General features: G+C 48.8%; 1 protein-coding gene and 2 long non-coding RNA genes across 3 annotated transcripts in view; 1 reads left to right on the top strand and 2 right to left on the bottom strand.

Annotated features, from left to right (window-relative positions):
• Positions 1-1262, bottom strand: part of LOC309525474 — a 34832-nt gene extending 33570 nt beyond the window's left edge. The window contains exon 1 of the long non-coding RNA XR_014216324.1: positions 1136-1262. This is a non-coding gene — a long non-coding RNA (uncharacterized lncRNA). The remainder of the gene's footprint in view (positions 1-1135) is intronic.
• The window catches only part of LOC309525369, a 202092-nt gene that overhangs the window by 111626 nt on the left and 74026 nt on the right, over positions 1-16440 (top strand). The gene's annotated exons all lie outside the window — the stretch shown is intronic.
• The window catches only part of FAM3D (FAM3 metabolism regulating signaling molecule D), a 38682-nt gene continuing 27950 nt past the window's right edge, over positions 5709-16440 (bottom strand). Inside the window, exons 7-10 of the mRNA XM_082210754.1 lie at positions 13723-13773; positions 11616-11700; positions 10815-10941; positions 5709-7727 (exon numbers count right to left, since the gene is read on the bottom strand). Of these exons, the coding sequence (XP_082066880.1) occupies positions 7638-7727; positions 10815-10941; positions 11616-11700; positions 13723-13773 (353 nt within the window). The 3' untranslated portion in view covers positions 5709-7637. The remainder of the gene's footprint in view (positions 7728-10814; positions 10942-11615; positions 11701-13722; positions 13774-16440) is intronic.

The following is a 16440-nucleotide window of genomic DNA, read 5'->3' as shown; positions in this document are numbered from 1 at the left end:
GGCGGGTGGTGCTATCAGGACAGGACTGCAGCACCCAGGGAGGGGAGCCTTATCCTGACCCCCTCCAACCATGATCCAAACAAAATCCCCCCTCCAGGACCAGGCGTCTTGGGGGAAGGAATGCTCCCTTTGGTGCAAATGGGAGCTTTCACCCTAAGGTTCATAGTTGTGCTGTGTGGGGCAGGTGCAGGGAGGGATATTCATCTGGGTCACTGTTGCAGAGGAGAGGGAAGGGACAAACTGTATGACAGCCACCTCCTTTGCACCTGCAATTATTATTATTATTATTATTATTATTATTATTATTATTATTATTATTATTCCCTGTCTTCTGTGCAATCAAAGCAACATCCAGTTTGGCACTTAAGCCACCCCAATACACCCATCTCAGCTGGTTAATTCCAGTAATGGCTAGCTAGGCAGTGCCTTCTCATTCAAAGCAGAAACACATAGCGAAAAAGCATTACCTTTTTCCCATGAGCAGCTCCCATGATTTTAAGGAGTTCAGTGCCGTTCCCTGCAGTGGTTTCGATTTAACTCTCCTGGCTTTGGCAATGCGTGTCAGAGGAAAGGCACAACACTGGCCCCCTTTAGAGAAACGGATCTTTCTTATTCTGCCCCGCTGTGCATGTCCCTACGTGCGGACAGACGCCTTCTGCACCCTGCGCTGGAGAAAGGGCTGGTGGTGCACAGCTCTTTGCACTCCCATTCTACTCGCCGAGTAAGAGGAGCAGAGGAGCATCGGGGACAGCAGGCTCTTCAAGGTGATGAGCAGAAAAGTTTTCCCTTGATGGCTTCCCCTGGCATGTCAAGAATTCATTCCCCCCTTCCCTCTCCCCCTTATATACCTAACGACTGCCAGGGGCTACACACAAAGGCCGCTTTCATGCTGTCAGTGCCCAGCTTCTAAGCAGAGTCCCTTCTTGTGGTGGTGGTGGTGGGGAAAGCCTGTAGAAGATTAGAGTAATCAGACTTGACACAGCAAGATGTCACAGAACGCAGAGCCAAGCTGAGAAGGAATTCAACCTGCGCAGCACAGCTGGGCCTCAGCACTCTGAGCTCCTTCCTTGCCTAGAGGTTTTGTGTCACCCGGTCTTCTTCTCTTCCTCTATCCGTATCCCCACGGCCTTCTTACCTCAATGAAGCTTTGGTGAGAGAGCTTTAGGAATGGAGCACACGGAGTCCCACTTCTGGAGGGACAAGGTGGCGGGTTCCTGCTGGGATCAAGCCTTCTGCGCCACTGAGATCAGGAACAGCCAGCCGGTCCCTGAACTCTCTTCCCACCCCGCACCCCCCAAATTCTTGCTGCTGCCCACAGAGAAGAAGCTTAAACCATGACGTTGCATAACGTGAAGGCAGCAAGCCATAACCAGGGAGCAAATCAGCCCTGAGCGGACAGGCACAGCCCTCTACTTAAATGTGGTTCTGTGTTGTTTCAAGGGGACAGTCCTATGTATTGTCTTCGGTACTGCTAACACAGTGGTTTGACTTGACCCCAGAAGGCGCACTCCATTGTCCCTCAAGACAGATAGAGGCCAACAGCGCCTATCATCCCCAGCTGCTGTGGCTAATGGTCAGAAAGGATGGGAGGCACCTCCTTGGCTACCCCTAATCTATTTTTTGAATGCTAGTTTTAAAAACATGTATATCTGAACTTCATGGTACAGAAGGAGCAGCAAAGGTGGATTAATTGCAGTTTTGTAGAAACAACGATGCCAAAATCAGGGAGCCAAGAACAGCACCAAAAAAAACATTGGTTACATACAATGAAAGCCTGCCAGAATAAAATAGTCTTTAGCAACCAAGGGAATAGGCTGGTGGTAATTCATGGGGCAAAGGGATTCCATAATTCAGGTGCAGCCACTGGGAAGCGTTTTTCTCTTGTCCCAATCAAAACAAGAGGCCCAGGGTATGGCCTCCCCTTCAGAAGTGGGCTGCGTGTTACTGAAGGAGGCAGTGAAACTAAAACTTCTAGCACAACCACACCATAGAGGATCCAAAGAAACTTGGAGACTGTAGTTTACTCCTCACAGGGCTTCAATTCCCCAAACCCTTTTGAATGAGCTTCTATTCTTTAACCCAGTGTTTCCCAACCACTGTTCCGCGGCACACTAGTGTGCCGCGAGATGTTGCCTGGTGTGCCGCGGGAAAAATTAAAAAATTTGAAAGATTTTTTTTTTAAAGTCAAATTTTCGATTGGGGCGCCATCACTAGATGACCCCTGGGGTTCCCTCCCTCCCTCCCTCCCGCTCTGCGTCTCCCTCCTCCTCCTCCGGGGAGGCCCTTCCTGGTTCTCGGCCAAGGCTTGGCGGCTGCCACTCACTCACTCGCTCGCCCCCCCGTCCCTCCATCCCTGCACCCGGCCTCTCCCCCTCCGTCCCCGGCGCGGGGGCTGCCGGGATCCGTAGTCCACTCGCCCTTGGGCTCCGCGCCCGTGCAGGGTGCACGAACTATGTTTCCCAGTGTGGCCTGGCGGGCCGGGCGTTTTGTTTGAAGCGCTCTTCTCCCGGCCATGGAATGAGCGCAGCGGCGGCGGCCGGGCGGGCAGGGGCTCTTCCGCGCAGACCCCGCGAAGCCTGTCTGCGCCCCCGCGGAGATCGGGCGGCAGGATGGAGCCCGGGGATCCCCGCGGAGGCGGAGCGGCGGAGGCGGAGGCTGCCCCCCAGGTAGGGCTGCGTCGGGGGTTTTTTATTTTTGCAATGCTGCATCCGCGCCGGAGGGGACGCATCGGACCGCGGGGAGACCCCTTGGCGTGCGTGCAAGGCAATGCATGCGTGCAGGCGTTGCATGGAGTGCAGTGCAATGCAATGGCAACGCGGCGCCCTGCATGCATGCATGCAACTTCCACCGGCGCTCCGGACTTGGCAGGTGAGGGGGGTCCCCAGTGGGCGGCAGAGAGAGTCGGGAGGGCGAAGGGGAGCTGGGGGGGAGCAGCGCTGCTCCCCGAGCCGAGCCCGGGGGGAAACTTCGGCGTTGTTGCGCCGGGTGTTGGAAGCGGAGGCTGGCGGGGGCCCCTCACCTGCAAAACCTGGTCGCCTCTCATATATTTCGTGCATTGCATTCATCGCCCACTTTCTCCTCCAAGGAGCTCCCGGGGGCGCGCGTGGTTCTCCCCGTGTTATCCTCGCAACAACAGCCCTGCGAGGTGGGTCAGGCGAGTGGCCCAAGGGAGCACCCAGGGATTGTCCTGGCCAGGTGGGGTGATTTGAACCCTGCTCTCTGCCCGGTCTTCGTCCTCATTTAGCCCCCACATGTGCATGACTGTGCATGACTGATGTTTTCCCCCCTCGTCTTGGCTATGGTGTGAGTCTGTGCTGTTAATTAATGGGGTTCTGCCTTCGGAGAAGATGAGCCAGCCCTCAAGGAGGTGATTATGTAATTTGCTAGCAATTCATGTTCCTCCCGGCGTGACGCTGCGCGCTGACGTCACGGGGCTGTAATGGTGGTGTGCCTCGAGATTTTTTTCATGAAACAAGTGTGCCTTTGCCCAAAAAAGGTTGGGAAACACTGCTTTAACCTATGCTGTCTTGGGCAAGAAGGCTAGTGACTTTTTTATTTTTAAGAGAAGTTTCTATTCACCAACGACAAGGCCTAACATTTTTTTCTGCTCCTATTCCTTTATAAAGGGAAGATTTCCACCTGCTGGTTAGAAGATAAAACTGTGTCGTCGTTGAACGATTGCCACCATAGCGTAGTAGAATTCTTTTTATCTTCGGTGCGGAGGATAGGAATATTCATCACCGAGCATTCAATCCAGTTCCAAGTCGCTTTAGTTATTTCCACAGAAGCAGTCTATGGCCGTGAGGCAGAAGTAGGTGTACAGCCGGAGCTTTGTTTGATGCTGCTGTCTCAAGGAAAACTCGCAGAAACGAACACCTGCAATAGCTCAAACCTTTGCCAAAATATATTTCAGGCGCACCCACATCAACAAACATGAGGAACAGGTCTACCTTGTCAGCAAAAGGAACTGGAGTGCGGTATATGCGTGAGGATTGCACAATGGGGCTTCCCCCCTTCGTTTCCTTCCGTACCCCCATGTGCCCCCAAAACAGTCCTGAGGTTTCCGTCAACATCCCAGAGCAAATGTAGGAGGCTGCCGGCGGGGGGTGGGGGAGGGGAATTCCTGTTGCACAAGAAGGCCTCATTTTGTGCTCATAGCAACTTAGTTTAATCCCACCCCTGGTTTCAAACATATTCCCGCTGTCATTGCTGGATCCAATTTTCAAAGGTCTTTGGGGGCAAGATGCTCCCATTTCTCCCCTGCCTCCCGTTGGAGTGCCAGCACCTCTTCCTCTTCCTTATTTTTTGCTTTATTTATTTCATAAAATGTATTTACCACTTGGTATATTTTTTTAGGTCTTCAAAGCGGTTGCTGTGATGGCCACTGCCTATTCGCTCAACTCAGCATCACTTCCAGAGGCAGAAGCCAAAGGATGCACAGACTATTCTTCCTTGTCCTTGCCTATGCAGAGGGGTTGTCCGAGTAAACAGGCAACAAGGATGAATAGGAGAAGGACCAGGAGGCTCCAGGGATTGGAAGTGGCCCCCTTGCAGCGGTGTGGGCCTTGGCAAGTCCCTGTCAACTATGCTGTCAGGGGTTGAGTCAGGCGTAGGTCAGCAATAAAACAATAAATCACCTGAGGCTCATCAACCCCTTTGCTGAGATGGCACCATGGCTGGCCCAAGATATTTGCGTACCTGAGGCGAACCACAAAATGGCAACCCCATACACACCAGGGAAGAAGGGGCGGGAGGAGCCCAGCAGCAGCTGTAAAGGTGGCATTGTGGGGAGCTGCTGAGGAGGAGGCAGATCCGGCCTTCAAACAGCGCATTGAAACCATCACAGCATATTTTGTTGGAAGCCACCCAGAGTGTCTGGGGCAACCTAATCAGATAGGCATCATCATCATCATCATCATCACCACTGCCATCTGTTAGAATTCCAGCTCCATGATTGCAGTCATGGGATTGTTGTCTATCACATGACAGTATATGTTTTGACTCCACAGAGTGGGAAGTGACGAAGACAGGATGTTTGTGTTACTGTGTTCTGTGAAGTGGGACTACTGTCCTTTGTTCTTTTTTTCTTTGCTGTCTGATGCTAGAGAGAGAGGGAGCCATGTTGCAGTGCTCCGTGTCTGTTTATATGTAAATAAAGTAGATTAGCCAAAATGCTGAGTTGCTGAGTTCTGTCATGCAAGATGCGCAAACTCTGCGGATCCCTAAGTGTGCCGATGTCTGTTGGCATCGGTCACTGTGATGTTCGGGCAGAAGAAAGCTTTTGAAGCTCCCGATCAACCAGGAGGGAGGGAACATGCCAGTCGGGCATGTGTCTCTACCAGGGTCCTACTCGTGTGTAGGCCAAGCTCCTGACACCATCATGGTAGTGGTGGAGGCACAGCTCCTGAGGCGGTTGCCTCATGAGTGGGCTGGCCCTGGCCACCACAGAAAGGGGATGGGCTCCTCTTGGCTTGGTCAGGCCTAGCTGCTGCAGGCTTGTGCTACTACCACAAGGGGCAGGGCTACCTATGGCCCTCTAGCTGTTGCCGGGCAACAACTCCTCTCACCTGCTCATCACTGACCCAAGTGCCAGGAACTGATGGGAATGGGATTCTCATAACAGCTAGAGGGCCTCAAGTCCCCCCCACTTCTGCTAATGTAAACGAACGCATGGAAGAAGCAGAAATTACCAGCAATACCACTAGTAGTAAACATAGACAAACAAATGAAGGATTTTATGAAAGGAGGGTATAACAGAACAAACATTTCATAGCAACGCTAAACACAAGAAAAACTAAAATTATAAAAAGGACTTATTTTTGTTGTTAAGCAACAACCCAAAAATTGGAGTGATTTAACCGTATAATGAAAGAACTACATGAAGACTGAAGACACACATACCATACAGAGAGCTCAGTCTTCTCAGATCCCCATTTTTATATAATATCTGTCAATATGGCCTATCTAGGAACCAAATGCTGATAAGACAGCCTTCTCCCTTCCCTGCTCACTTACCCACACAGTATTGTATCTAATACAAGTCCTACCTTCAGAGTAGATTCACTGAGATTAATAGACCTAAGTTAATCATGTACATTAATTTCATTGGGACTCGCATTGGACACAACCCAGTATCACTGAGGACTTGTTGGTTGTGCTGCCATTGGAGGCTGCCTGGTTGGCGCTGACCCATGGCAGGGCCCTTTCGGTAGTGGCACCCCAGTTGTGGAATACCCTTGCTAGTGAGGTACACCTGTTTTCATCACTACTAACTTGAATTTGAAACTCCTGTTTGCTCAGGAGTTGGGTGTCTGAAGAACAGTCTTCCTGGCAACTTGGGTGGAAGTATGTCTTTAATCACAACTGCTTTTAGGATGTTTTAAAACTGTAATTTGTGTGTGTTTTAATATTGTTTCAAAACATTTTCCTTAAAAATAATAATATTGTGTATCTGTTGCTGCCCTGGGCTCATCGAGGAGAAACAGTAGGATATTCAATAAATAATAAATAAATCAATCACTGCCTCCTCCCCTGGCTTTGAAACAAAGGAACCTATGCCCAGGGGGCTGTGGTGGAAGCTGCGCGACCATGCCGTTGTGTGTGGGGTGTGTACTTTGTTTCTGAGCCAAAGAAATGACGACAGCAGCGGCAGCAACAGCGACTGGCAAAAGATCCATGTTTGAGGGAGTCCTCAGCCAAGTGCCTTTTAAGGCTCACCTGGCTGTGGGCTGTGGCAGCTGCAGTCGCACTCGGCTCCGTGGTGGGCAGCTGCCAATTCCATATCCCACACTGCCCCTGGTGTTGTGCTGCTTTGGGGCGCTATGGGAAAACAAAATGCCCGCCACCTGACACTGACTGGATTAGCAGTTTTAAAAGGGGGACTAGGGACAGGCATTAGTGAGAAGCCCTGTCAGTGAGCCAAGGGCCCTGACAGCTGCCCATGGGTGCTGTTTTCTGGTGCCATGCATGGACAGACCTATCCAACTTTTGATTTGCTGCTATGGTAGAGGTAGATAGAGCTGACATATGTCCAAGTTTTGAATTTGCAAATTCGGATGTCTGGCAAGCAGGGTGGTTCTTTTTTAATGCTTTAAAGATTAAAAAAAGCCCCCAAACCTTATTTTTGGGGGTAGATGTTCCCCCCAAAAAGCTCAACAGCTGTCCCCCCCCAAAAAAGCTCAACAACTTTGCCAGGATTTTCACTTTTAGGAATATGGCAACCCTAGAGGTAGAACTTAATATAAAAACAGGCCTCACAGCATATCCACAGTGCAGAGGACTCTCTCTCTATAAATATACATACTTATGTGTAAATATTATGTGTGTCTTCAGTTCAAACAACTCTTCTCAAGCTGTTTGCTGTTTGAGGGTCGTGGCTGATTCCAAAGGCATTACATAAACCGATTGCTGAATACCTTTCACAGATCCACTTCTTCACCTCTGTAGAATCTATTATTAATACAACACAACAGTGCACTGAAATCCTGCTGGCCCTGTGCTGAAATGAAGCCCTCTGTGTTCAAAACCCCACAGGGCAGAGGGTTGAGTCTGTTCGAATTGGTTCCACCATATCTGAGGCAAAGTGAAAAGTCAGTCAGCTGGGGGCCACCGGTATCTGTTCTGAATTTAGCTCATTGTCATTCCATCTTCTTAGGTACACAGCCCTCCATTTCCAGAAGCTCAGGCCAGCCGTCATACTTGTTTGTCTCCTTATCATTTTTTAGGTGCTGTGGAAAGTAAAATGGAGAGACACCGTCAACTATATGCAATGAGCTTGGTGCATAAGAATTCCCCTTTACGCTTTTTGCATATGATTGTCAACTGCTGGAGAGCTACACATATGGCTATGCCTTATACTGAATCGAACCATTGGTCTGTCAACCTCCATACAGTGGTACCTTGGTTTATGAACTTAATTCGTTCCAGAAGTCTGTTCTTAAACCAAAGCGTTCTTAAACCAAAGCATGCTTTCCCATAGCAGCGGGGGACTCAGTTTACAAATGGAACACACTCAACAGGAAGCGGAACATGTTCTGCTTCCATGGCAAAGTTCACAAACCAAAACACCTACTTCCGGGTTTGCAGTGTTCTTAATCCAAGTTGTTCGTAAACTAAGCTGTTCTTAAACCAAAGTACCACTGTATTACGATTCTATTCTCACTGGCAGAGCAGATCTTCCCCGTTCCTGCTTCCCAAAAAGATCCTTTAACTGGAGATGTTGAGGGTTAAACCTGGGACTTTCTGCATGCAAGTAAGTCCTCCCCCCTCCAACCCTTTCAGGGCACTTCCAAGCTGCTGTTTGTGCAATTTAGCGACAATCTAGGAATATGGGAAACAGAACCTGCCAAAGAGAGGTGCGAAGTTGTGTAGGCTGTGTGCAACAGACTTGCGTTCTCGACTGTCACTTGCAGTGACCCAGCCCCATCCTCCCCAGCCTGCTCCAAACTACCGCCTGAGGCAGTCTGCCCAACTGCCCAAGTTTTCATACCGTCAAGGAAGCTTATCCTAATGTATTGCCAAAACCCATATCCCTGTAACCATATCCCACCCTAACTTAAGAGAAAGGGAGCAGCATTTGGCCACCATTCTCTCTGTAGGTTCCGTCCTTCATGTCCACTATATTTTCCCTTGCATTACAAGTTGACTTGTGACTAAGTATAGGCAAATCAGCCAGTCTGGGTTTCTCTCAGTTTCTTGTTTCTCCAAACTTAAATTCAGTCCTTCACATCTCTGCGTCAATTTGTGATTATTATCATGATTTAAAAGAAATCCTCATGAAATTTCACCAGCATTTAGTGCCAGGGACGCGGACTTAGAAAAAATATTGGGGGGGGGGGCCCGGGAAAGCTCATGAATAATAAATAAGCTCATGAATATGCAAATAAAGTGGCTCCGGCCCTAAATAGGGCAAGCCACGCCCCCCCAGCCAGCCGATTGGCTGGCTGGGAGGTGTGGCCAGTCGGGATTCCCCTGTTCTCGCGGGATTTCCGGCAGTGCCTTGGCAGTGGCGGTGGTGCTGCGAAGCAGCGAGGCAGGAGCCCCCGCCATTAGGGCGCGCGGCTGGCTGGCTGGCTGGCGAAGGAGCAGGTGGGGAGGAGGCGGGGGACGGCGGCGGCGCTCTGCTGGAAGGGCGCCTGAAATTATTGGGGGGGCTGAGCCCCCCAAAATTTTTTTTTGAGGGGGCTCGAGCCCCCTCAAGCCCCATGGAGTCGGCGCCTATGTTTAGTGCTAAGTTCTCCTAATAAACACTTTTTTGGGTATGTATTCTCTCTCTCTCTGATTGCCCAGAATATGATGCATTTTTGTATGTTATTTTCACAAACATTTTTATGCACCCTTTCCCTGAAATAAATGCATTTCTGTAGCTTTTTTAAAAAATAAAATAAAATTGGAGAGCTGCAATGCAAAATTCGGAGAAGGGCGAATTTTGAACGATAGCTGTGATTCAGTTTCCATATAGGTTCGAGAAGTGTGAATTAGTTAGTTTCTCATAAAAATGCAAACGAAATCAATTTTCTGCCCTATCCCTACTCACCGTATCCTAGAACAGTTTTTAACAGTGCCAGGATACAGTGAGGTTGACATATGGCAGAACAGGAATGAAGACTAAATACTTGTATTATTAGCAGAGTGTGTACATGCAGAATGATTTGTCCATTTGGAATATGAAGGAGGATGGTTCAGAACACCCTCTGCTTGAGAATAAATGGCTGCCGTGCTACCTGTCCAAAATGCAGCACCTCAGAGGGGCATCAATGAGAAGGTGCCAAATGGCTGCATCTCTCTCACTAGGTATTCTCTTGAGCAGCTGCTGGCCCCATCTGCTCCACAAATAGCTCATTGGTGCAGTGGATGTGCAGGAGGTTATAATGACCACTGCAGTGGTACCTTGGTTCTCAAACACCTTGGTACTCAAACAACTTGGAACCCAAACACTGCAAACCCGGAAGTAAATGTTCCGGTTTGCGAACATTTTTCGGAAGCCGAACGTGCTCCGTTTTGAGTGTTACGCTTCCAATTTGAGTGTTACGCTGAGGTCTGTTTGTTTTTGCTATTTATTTTGCATTTTTGTTTTTTGTGTCTCTTTCTGTTTGGTTTTTGTGAACCCAGTTCAGCTACTGATTGCTTGCTTGCTTGACTGCAGTACATTGTTTATTGCTTTCATTTTATGAATCAATGGTCTGGTTAGATAGTCAAATTCATGTTAAATGGCTGTTTTGGGGGTTGTTTCTAAAAGTCTGGAACGGATTAATCCGTTTTGCATTACTTTCTATGGGAAAGCACGCATTGGTTTTGGAACGCTTTGGTTTTGGAACGGACTTCCGGAACGGATTAAGTTTGAGAACCAAGGTACCACTGTACGAGGAAGCACATCTCATAGCTGTGCATCTATTACTCAGGGACAAGTGTACCGATTAGGACTGCGCACTGGGATTTGGCCGAGGCCAGAGCCAAATGGGGCATATTTGGAGGAACTCAAGAATTGGACGAGCCAGGGAAAGACAGCCCCAGATTGGGTTGGATGGGCCAGAGTGATCTGCTGCTGTCGGGGGGGGGGCAGGGCATCAGGCAGGAAGGAGAGGCAGGCATCCTATGGGAAAACACGTGACCATCAGGAGAAGGAAGGAGCTCGCTTCCTGTACGGTGCAGGTTGCTTCCCTGCAGAGAAGCCACTTGCAAAGGAGCAGGATTGCCGTGAGAGAAGGAAGGTTCACAAATGTCTGCTTAACAAACCAATCCCTAAAAGCTAAACATACAAGCAGTATAATCACAGGTGCCTATTCAGATTGCAGCCGCTGTTCACGAGAAGGTACCTGCTCAAAGGGGCTTTTGTTTTTGAGCCCCTTCCCTCCAAGAAACACCCAGTTGTCTCGAAACCCCAGCTTGTTCGCGTGGCTGCTTCCCAGTTCAGCAAACAACTTCCGTGCTTCATCGTTCAGCCTGGAGAGACGGGGAATATTTATTCATTTGTTATACCTTGCATTCCCTTTAAAATTCCAAAGAGGTGTAAAGGTAAAGGGACCCCTGACCATTAGGTCCAGTCGCGGACGACTCTGGGGTTACGGCGCTCATCTCGCTTTATTGGCCGAGGGAGTCGGTGTACAGCTTCTGGGTCATGTGGCCAGCATGACTAAGCCGCTTCTGGCGAACCAGAGCAGCACGCGGAAACACCATTTACCTTCCCGCCAGAGCGGTACCTATTTATCTACTTGCACTTGGATGTGCTTTCGAACTGCTAGGTTGGCAGGAGCAGGGACCGAACAACGGGAGCTCACCCCATCGCGGGGATTCGAACCGCCAACCTTCTGATCAGCAAGTCCTAGGCTCTGTGGTTTAACCCACAGCGCCACCCGTGTCGCTATCCAAAGAGGTGTACAAAGCTTAAAACACCTAAGACTTTTTTTGGACAAAATAAGAATGGTGGGGGGAAAACAGCAGCAAAATGACCGATCCAGATGAGATGAAGAGCAACAGGCCAGTGATTTTCTGAGGCCATCAAATGGATTTGCAGGGAGATTTGGAAATCGGGATCTCTCAGTTGAAGAGCTCAGCTGGCAGTATAGCAGTTATACACCAAAGACCCCAGAAGCCACACACATCGGTAGTTCACTCACTTTGTTGCTGGGTCATCATAGGAAGCTACGAGCACGATGGTACCTGCGCTAATTGCTTTCAGGAAATCCAAGAGATGCTTGACATCTAACAGGGAAATCAAAGAGAAATTGTGAGGCTTGCTCTTTTCTTATCCTGCCATCTAGTGGTCTCTCAAGATACATGCAGAACAAGGAGACAACATTGAATAGGTAACACCAACAAGGACTGCACATATATATGTTGATTTCTGAGGTGATTCAGTACACTCTCTTTCCCTCCCTCCCTCCCTCCCTCTCTCTCTCTCTCTCTCTCTCTCTCTCTCTCTCTCTCTCTCCAGAACTTACTGCAGATTTAGAAAGAGAGAACACTATTTTTCAGGGATTCTTAAAGAAAAGGAAGTCCCACATAGAATCATTATGCTTACCACATTTATACACCACATTACGCCCAAGGAGCTCAATCTGGGCTCCATGGTTTTCCTTGCTGCCCCATTTAATGACCCGAACAACCCTGTATGGTAAGTTGGGGCGAGAGACCTGCGACTGGCCCAAGAGAACCCAATGAGTTTCATGGCTGAGTGGAGATACGAACTTGTGTCTCCTCAGTCCTAGTCCTACATTCTAACCACTATACCATGCTGCCTCCCAAACTTTAACAATAAATATATATGTTGTTGTTGTTTAGTCGTTTAGTCGTGTCCGACTCTTCATGACCCCATGGACCAGAGCATGCCAGGCACTCCTGTCTTCCACTGCCTCCCGCAGTTTGGTCAAACTCATGCTGGTAGCTTTGAGAACACTATAACACTATCCAACCATCTCGTCCTCTGTCGTCCCCTTCTCCTTGTAAATATATATATATATATATATATATATATATATATATATATATATGCAGGTTTTGGTGTCTTCGGGTGTCTTCCCGTGTAAGAGTCGGGGTGTCTGTGCGACGTTTCGACGAGGTCTCACTCGTCATCTTCAGGCTGGTGCTTTCGGCTTCTTGTTACTCTTCCCGGGTCCACCGTGTTTTCCCTAAATGGCGTTTGATCATGACTATGATGGTCTGCTGCCCAAGGGTGGAAAACGCCATTTAGGGAAAACACGGTGGACCCGGGAAGAGTAACAAGAAGCCGAAAGCACCAGCCTGAAGATGACGAGTGAGACCTCGTCGAAACGTCGCACAGACACCCCGACTCTTACACGGGAAGACACCCGAAGACACCAAAACCTGCATTCCTATACCCGTGAAAATCTACGAAAGCAAATATATATATATATATATATAGTGTGTGTGTGTGTGTGTGTGTTATATAACATATGTCATGCAAAAAGGCTCCTTATGCTATGCTTTGGAACACATCAGTTGCCTGAAAGGAAAATAAAACCTGAAAAACAGTACAGTGGTACCTCGGGTTACAGACGCTTCAGGTTACAGACTCCACTAACCCAGAAATAGTACCTCAGGTTAAGAACTTTGCTTCAGGATGAGAACAGAAATAGTGCGGCGGCAGTGGGAGGCCCCATTAGCTAAAGTGGTGCTTCAGGTTAAGAACAGTTTCAGGTTAAGAATGGACCTCCAGAACGAATTAAGTTCTTAACCCGAGGTACCACCGTATCTCCATCTTAAAGAATCCTCTCTGCTTGATGGCAACAGATATAAAGGCCTTAAGTTGGCCAGGGATGCCACGTTCCAGTGGGACCCAGATGTCTGTAAGTTCGATAGTTTCAGTGCAGAAAAGGCTAGGTTTTGCTTCCATGGATTCATCAGTCAATATACACATTTTTTTGTATGTTATTTTCACAAGCACCTGCTCTTTACACCCTAGCATATGTGCACTGCACATTGCTTGGCTGAAGGACCACATTGCAGAATCCTCAGCAGTGCAAATTTGGAAGAATTGCTGTGTTTTGTTGCGCATATTATTCCAAAAAGTGCAAACGAGGAAGCTTCACCTCTGAATGCAAACGGAACCTAATTTCTTCCCTTTTTCTATGAGAAAGACACAAATTATTTCCTTCAGCTCTTACACCCACATTTGCCACTCAAAGATGGTCCATTCATTCTGCCGGTTGGCACTCTGCAGTCAATATAGTCAACTCTGTGGTTGGCGCTCTGTGGTTGACCTACCTCCAGAATACATGTCAAAGGCAGCCGTCTTGAGAAGCTGCCCACTGCTTCCTAGATATTGGAATGGAAAAAACAGCTTTGAAGGTAGCATGCTTATATACAGACACGTTGTTCTTCAGATATATTAGAGCAGTGGAATAAATAATAAAATGTTCCCTGGTTTCAATTAACTATTGCACTTAAAAAAAAGAGAGAGATTTCTGAAACCACAAATTTTTAATCTGGATTATCCTAGCATGCAGAAAACATCTAATCCAACCTGCTTCTTGATGCAAGAAAGCTACAGCAACTGTGTGTCTCACATTGATGTTGGACTACATCATCCCTGACCTCTGGCCCCTCTAGCTAGGGCTGATGGGAGTTGTAGTCCAACAACATCTGGGGACCCAAGGTTGGGAAGGGCTGAACTAGAGATTCGCCAGCGGATGGCTGTCCAGTCTCCGACGGAAGACTTCCACACCTTGAACTCAGAAGCGGCTCACCTGAAAGAACGGAGCCCTAACACTAGCTTCCTGGCAGGTGTATCACTACTGTTTACCAGAAAGGAGAGGGGTGAGGAGGCAGAGAAATCGGTACAATGCAGATGCACTGGCTGAGGCAATCCAGAATGTCCACCAGTGGAACCGCCCTGCATTGGCCTCACTGCTTCACCCTCTCCCTCCTGGTAAGCAGTTGAGACACATCTGCCAGGAAGCAAGCGTCGTAGTTCTTATGCTCCACCAGGTGAGCCTCTTCTCACCTCAACAGCTCAGAGCTCCCACTGCTCAAAGGTAACACGCACCACTGTTTGAACTGCTCTTAGCATTTGACGTCCCTCTCAACGTTCACTTTACCACTTCGGCAGTCGTGGCTTCGCCCAAAGAATCCAGGAAACACTGGTTTGCTAAGAGTGCTGGGAACCGTAGCTCTGGGTAAACGAAGTGCTCCCAGGATTCTTTGGGGGACGCCGTGTGTTTTAAATGCATGGTTCACACGCAGCCAATGTCAGCGTGGCAATCTTCAAAGACACTGCTTTACTGTGCTCTCATCCTCCCCTGTTCCCTGTGATATGGGCTATTTTGCAACCTCAAAGCACCAAACAAAGGACCTTCTGTCTCCATTCCAATCTTCAAGAGCAAGTAGTGTTTTATTTTTTAAGTTTACTGGCTGCTTGACAGGAGGCTTTGATCTTTCTTAGACTGACTACTTGGTGTTCTGTCTTTGTTGCTGTTGTTGCATTGCTTTAATATACTTTTTGTTTGATGCGATATTGACACACTGTTGTGTTGCTTTATTAAACTGTCAAGAGGACTTGTTGACCTATAATGCATTAAACGGTTCAGGACCGCAATACCTCAAGGACTGCCTCTTTCCATATGAACCTACCCGAACCCTGAGATCATCTTCTGAGGCCCTCATTCATGTGCTTCCTCCTCAGGAGGTCCAGAGAGTGGCAGCACAAGAACGGGGCCTTCTCTGCAGTGGCTCCCCGTCTGTGGAATGCTCTCCCCAGGGAATTTCACCTGGCACCTTCATTATATACCATTAGGCGCCGGGCAAAAACATTTCTCTTCAACCAGGCCTTTTGGTTGATTTGATTGACATCCTATGCCCTTCTAAAATGTGTTTAGTAAAAGGTAAAGGGACCCCTGACCATTAGGTCCAGTCGTGACCGACTCTGGGGTTGCGGCGCTCATCTCGCTTTATTGGCTGAGGGAGCTGGTGTACAGCTTCCGGGTCATGCGGCCAGCATGACTAAGCCGCTTCTGGCGAACCAGAGCAGCGCACGGAAACGCCGTTTACCTTCCTGCCGGAGCGGTACCTATTTATCTACTTGCACTTTGACGTGCTTTCGAACTGCTAGGTTGGCAGGGGCAGGGACTGAGCAACGGGAGCTCACCCCGTCATGGGGATTCGAACTGCCAACCTTCTGATCGGCAAGTCCTAGGATCTGTGGTTTAACCCACAGCGCCACCCGCGTCCCGCCAAAATGTGTTTAGGGGGGAGTTATTGGGTTGTACTTTGTGGTTTTATATTCTATGATCCACCCTCAGACCTGTGGGTATAGGGCGGTATATACCGGTAAATTCAATTAATCACCACCACCACCGCCACCACCACCATCAATGCTGCATATCAATAAATAAATGAAACTCATGCATGAGATGACTCTCCTGTTAGCCTCTATAACAGGGTTGGGGAAACCTCTGGCCCATGGCCAGACTTAGAATAATAGAATCATAGAAGCACAGAGTTTGAAGGGACTCCAAGAGTAATCTTGCCCCGGGCAATGCAGGGGGTCTGTATGTGGATCAAACTCATGACCTTGGCGCAATCAGCACCATGCTCTACCCAACTGAGCTAGGCAGCTTGGCCCACCAGGCCTCCCCATTTGGCCCAGCAGGTCTTTCCCCCTATATCATACCCACCCACCCCACAACTGATATCGTATGTGGGGTTCAGGCCTGGGGCAGGTACAAATATGACTATGAAGGAATAGTCAGGAGCTTGACGTCCTGCAAGTCTCCCCACCGTTTTAGCAACGGTTTCGGGTGGCGCTGTGGGTTAAAGCACAGAGCCTAGGACATGCTGATCAGGAGATTGGCGGTTTGAATCTCCGCGATGGGGTGAGCTCCCGTTGCTCGGTCCCTGCTCCTGCCAACCTAGCAGTTCGAAAGCATGTCAAAGTGCAAGTAGATAAATAGGTACTGCTCTGGCAGGAAGGTAAACAGCGTTTCT

This window comes from Podarcis vaucheri (genome assembly GCF_965113315.1).
Source record: "Podarcis vaucheri genome assembly, chromosome: 2".
Classification (NCBI taxonomy): Eukaryota; Metazoa; Chordata; class Lepidosauria; order Squamata; family Lacertidae; genus Podarcis; species Podarcis vaucheri.
This window is presented reverse-complemented; position numbering and strand designations above follow the sequence as displayed.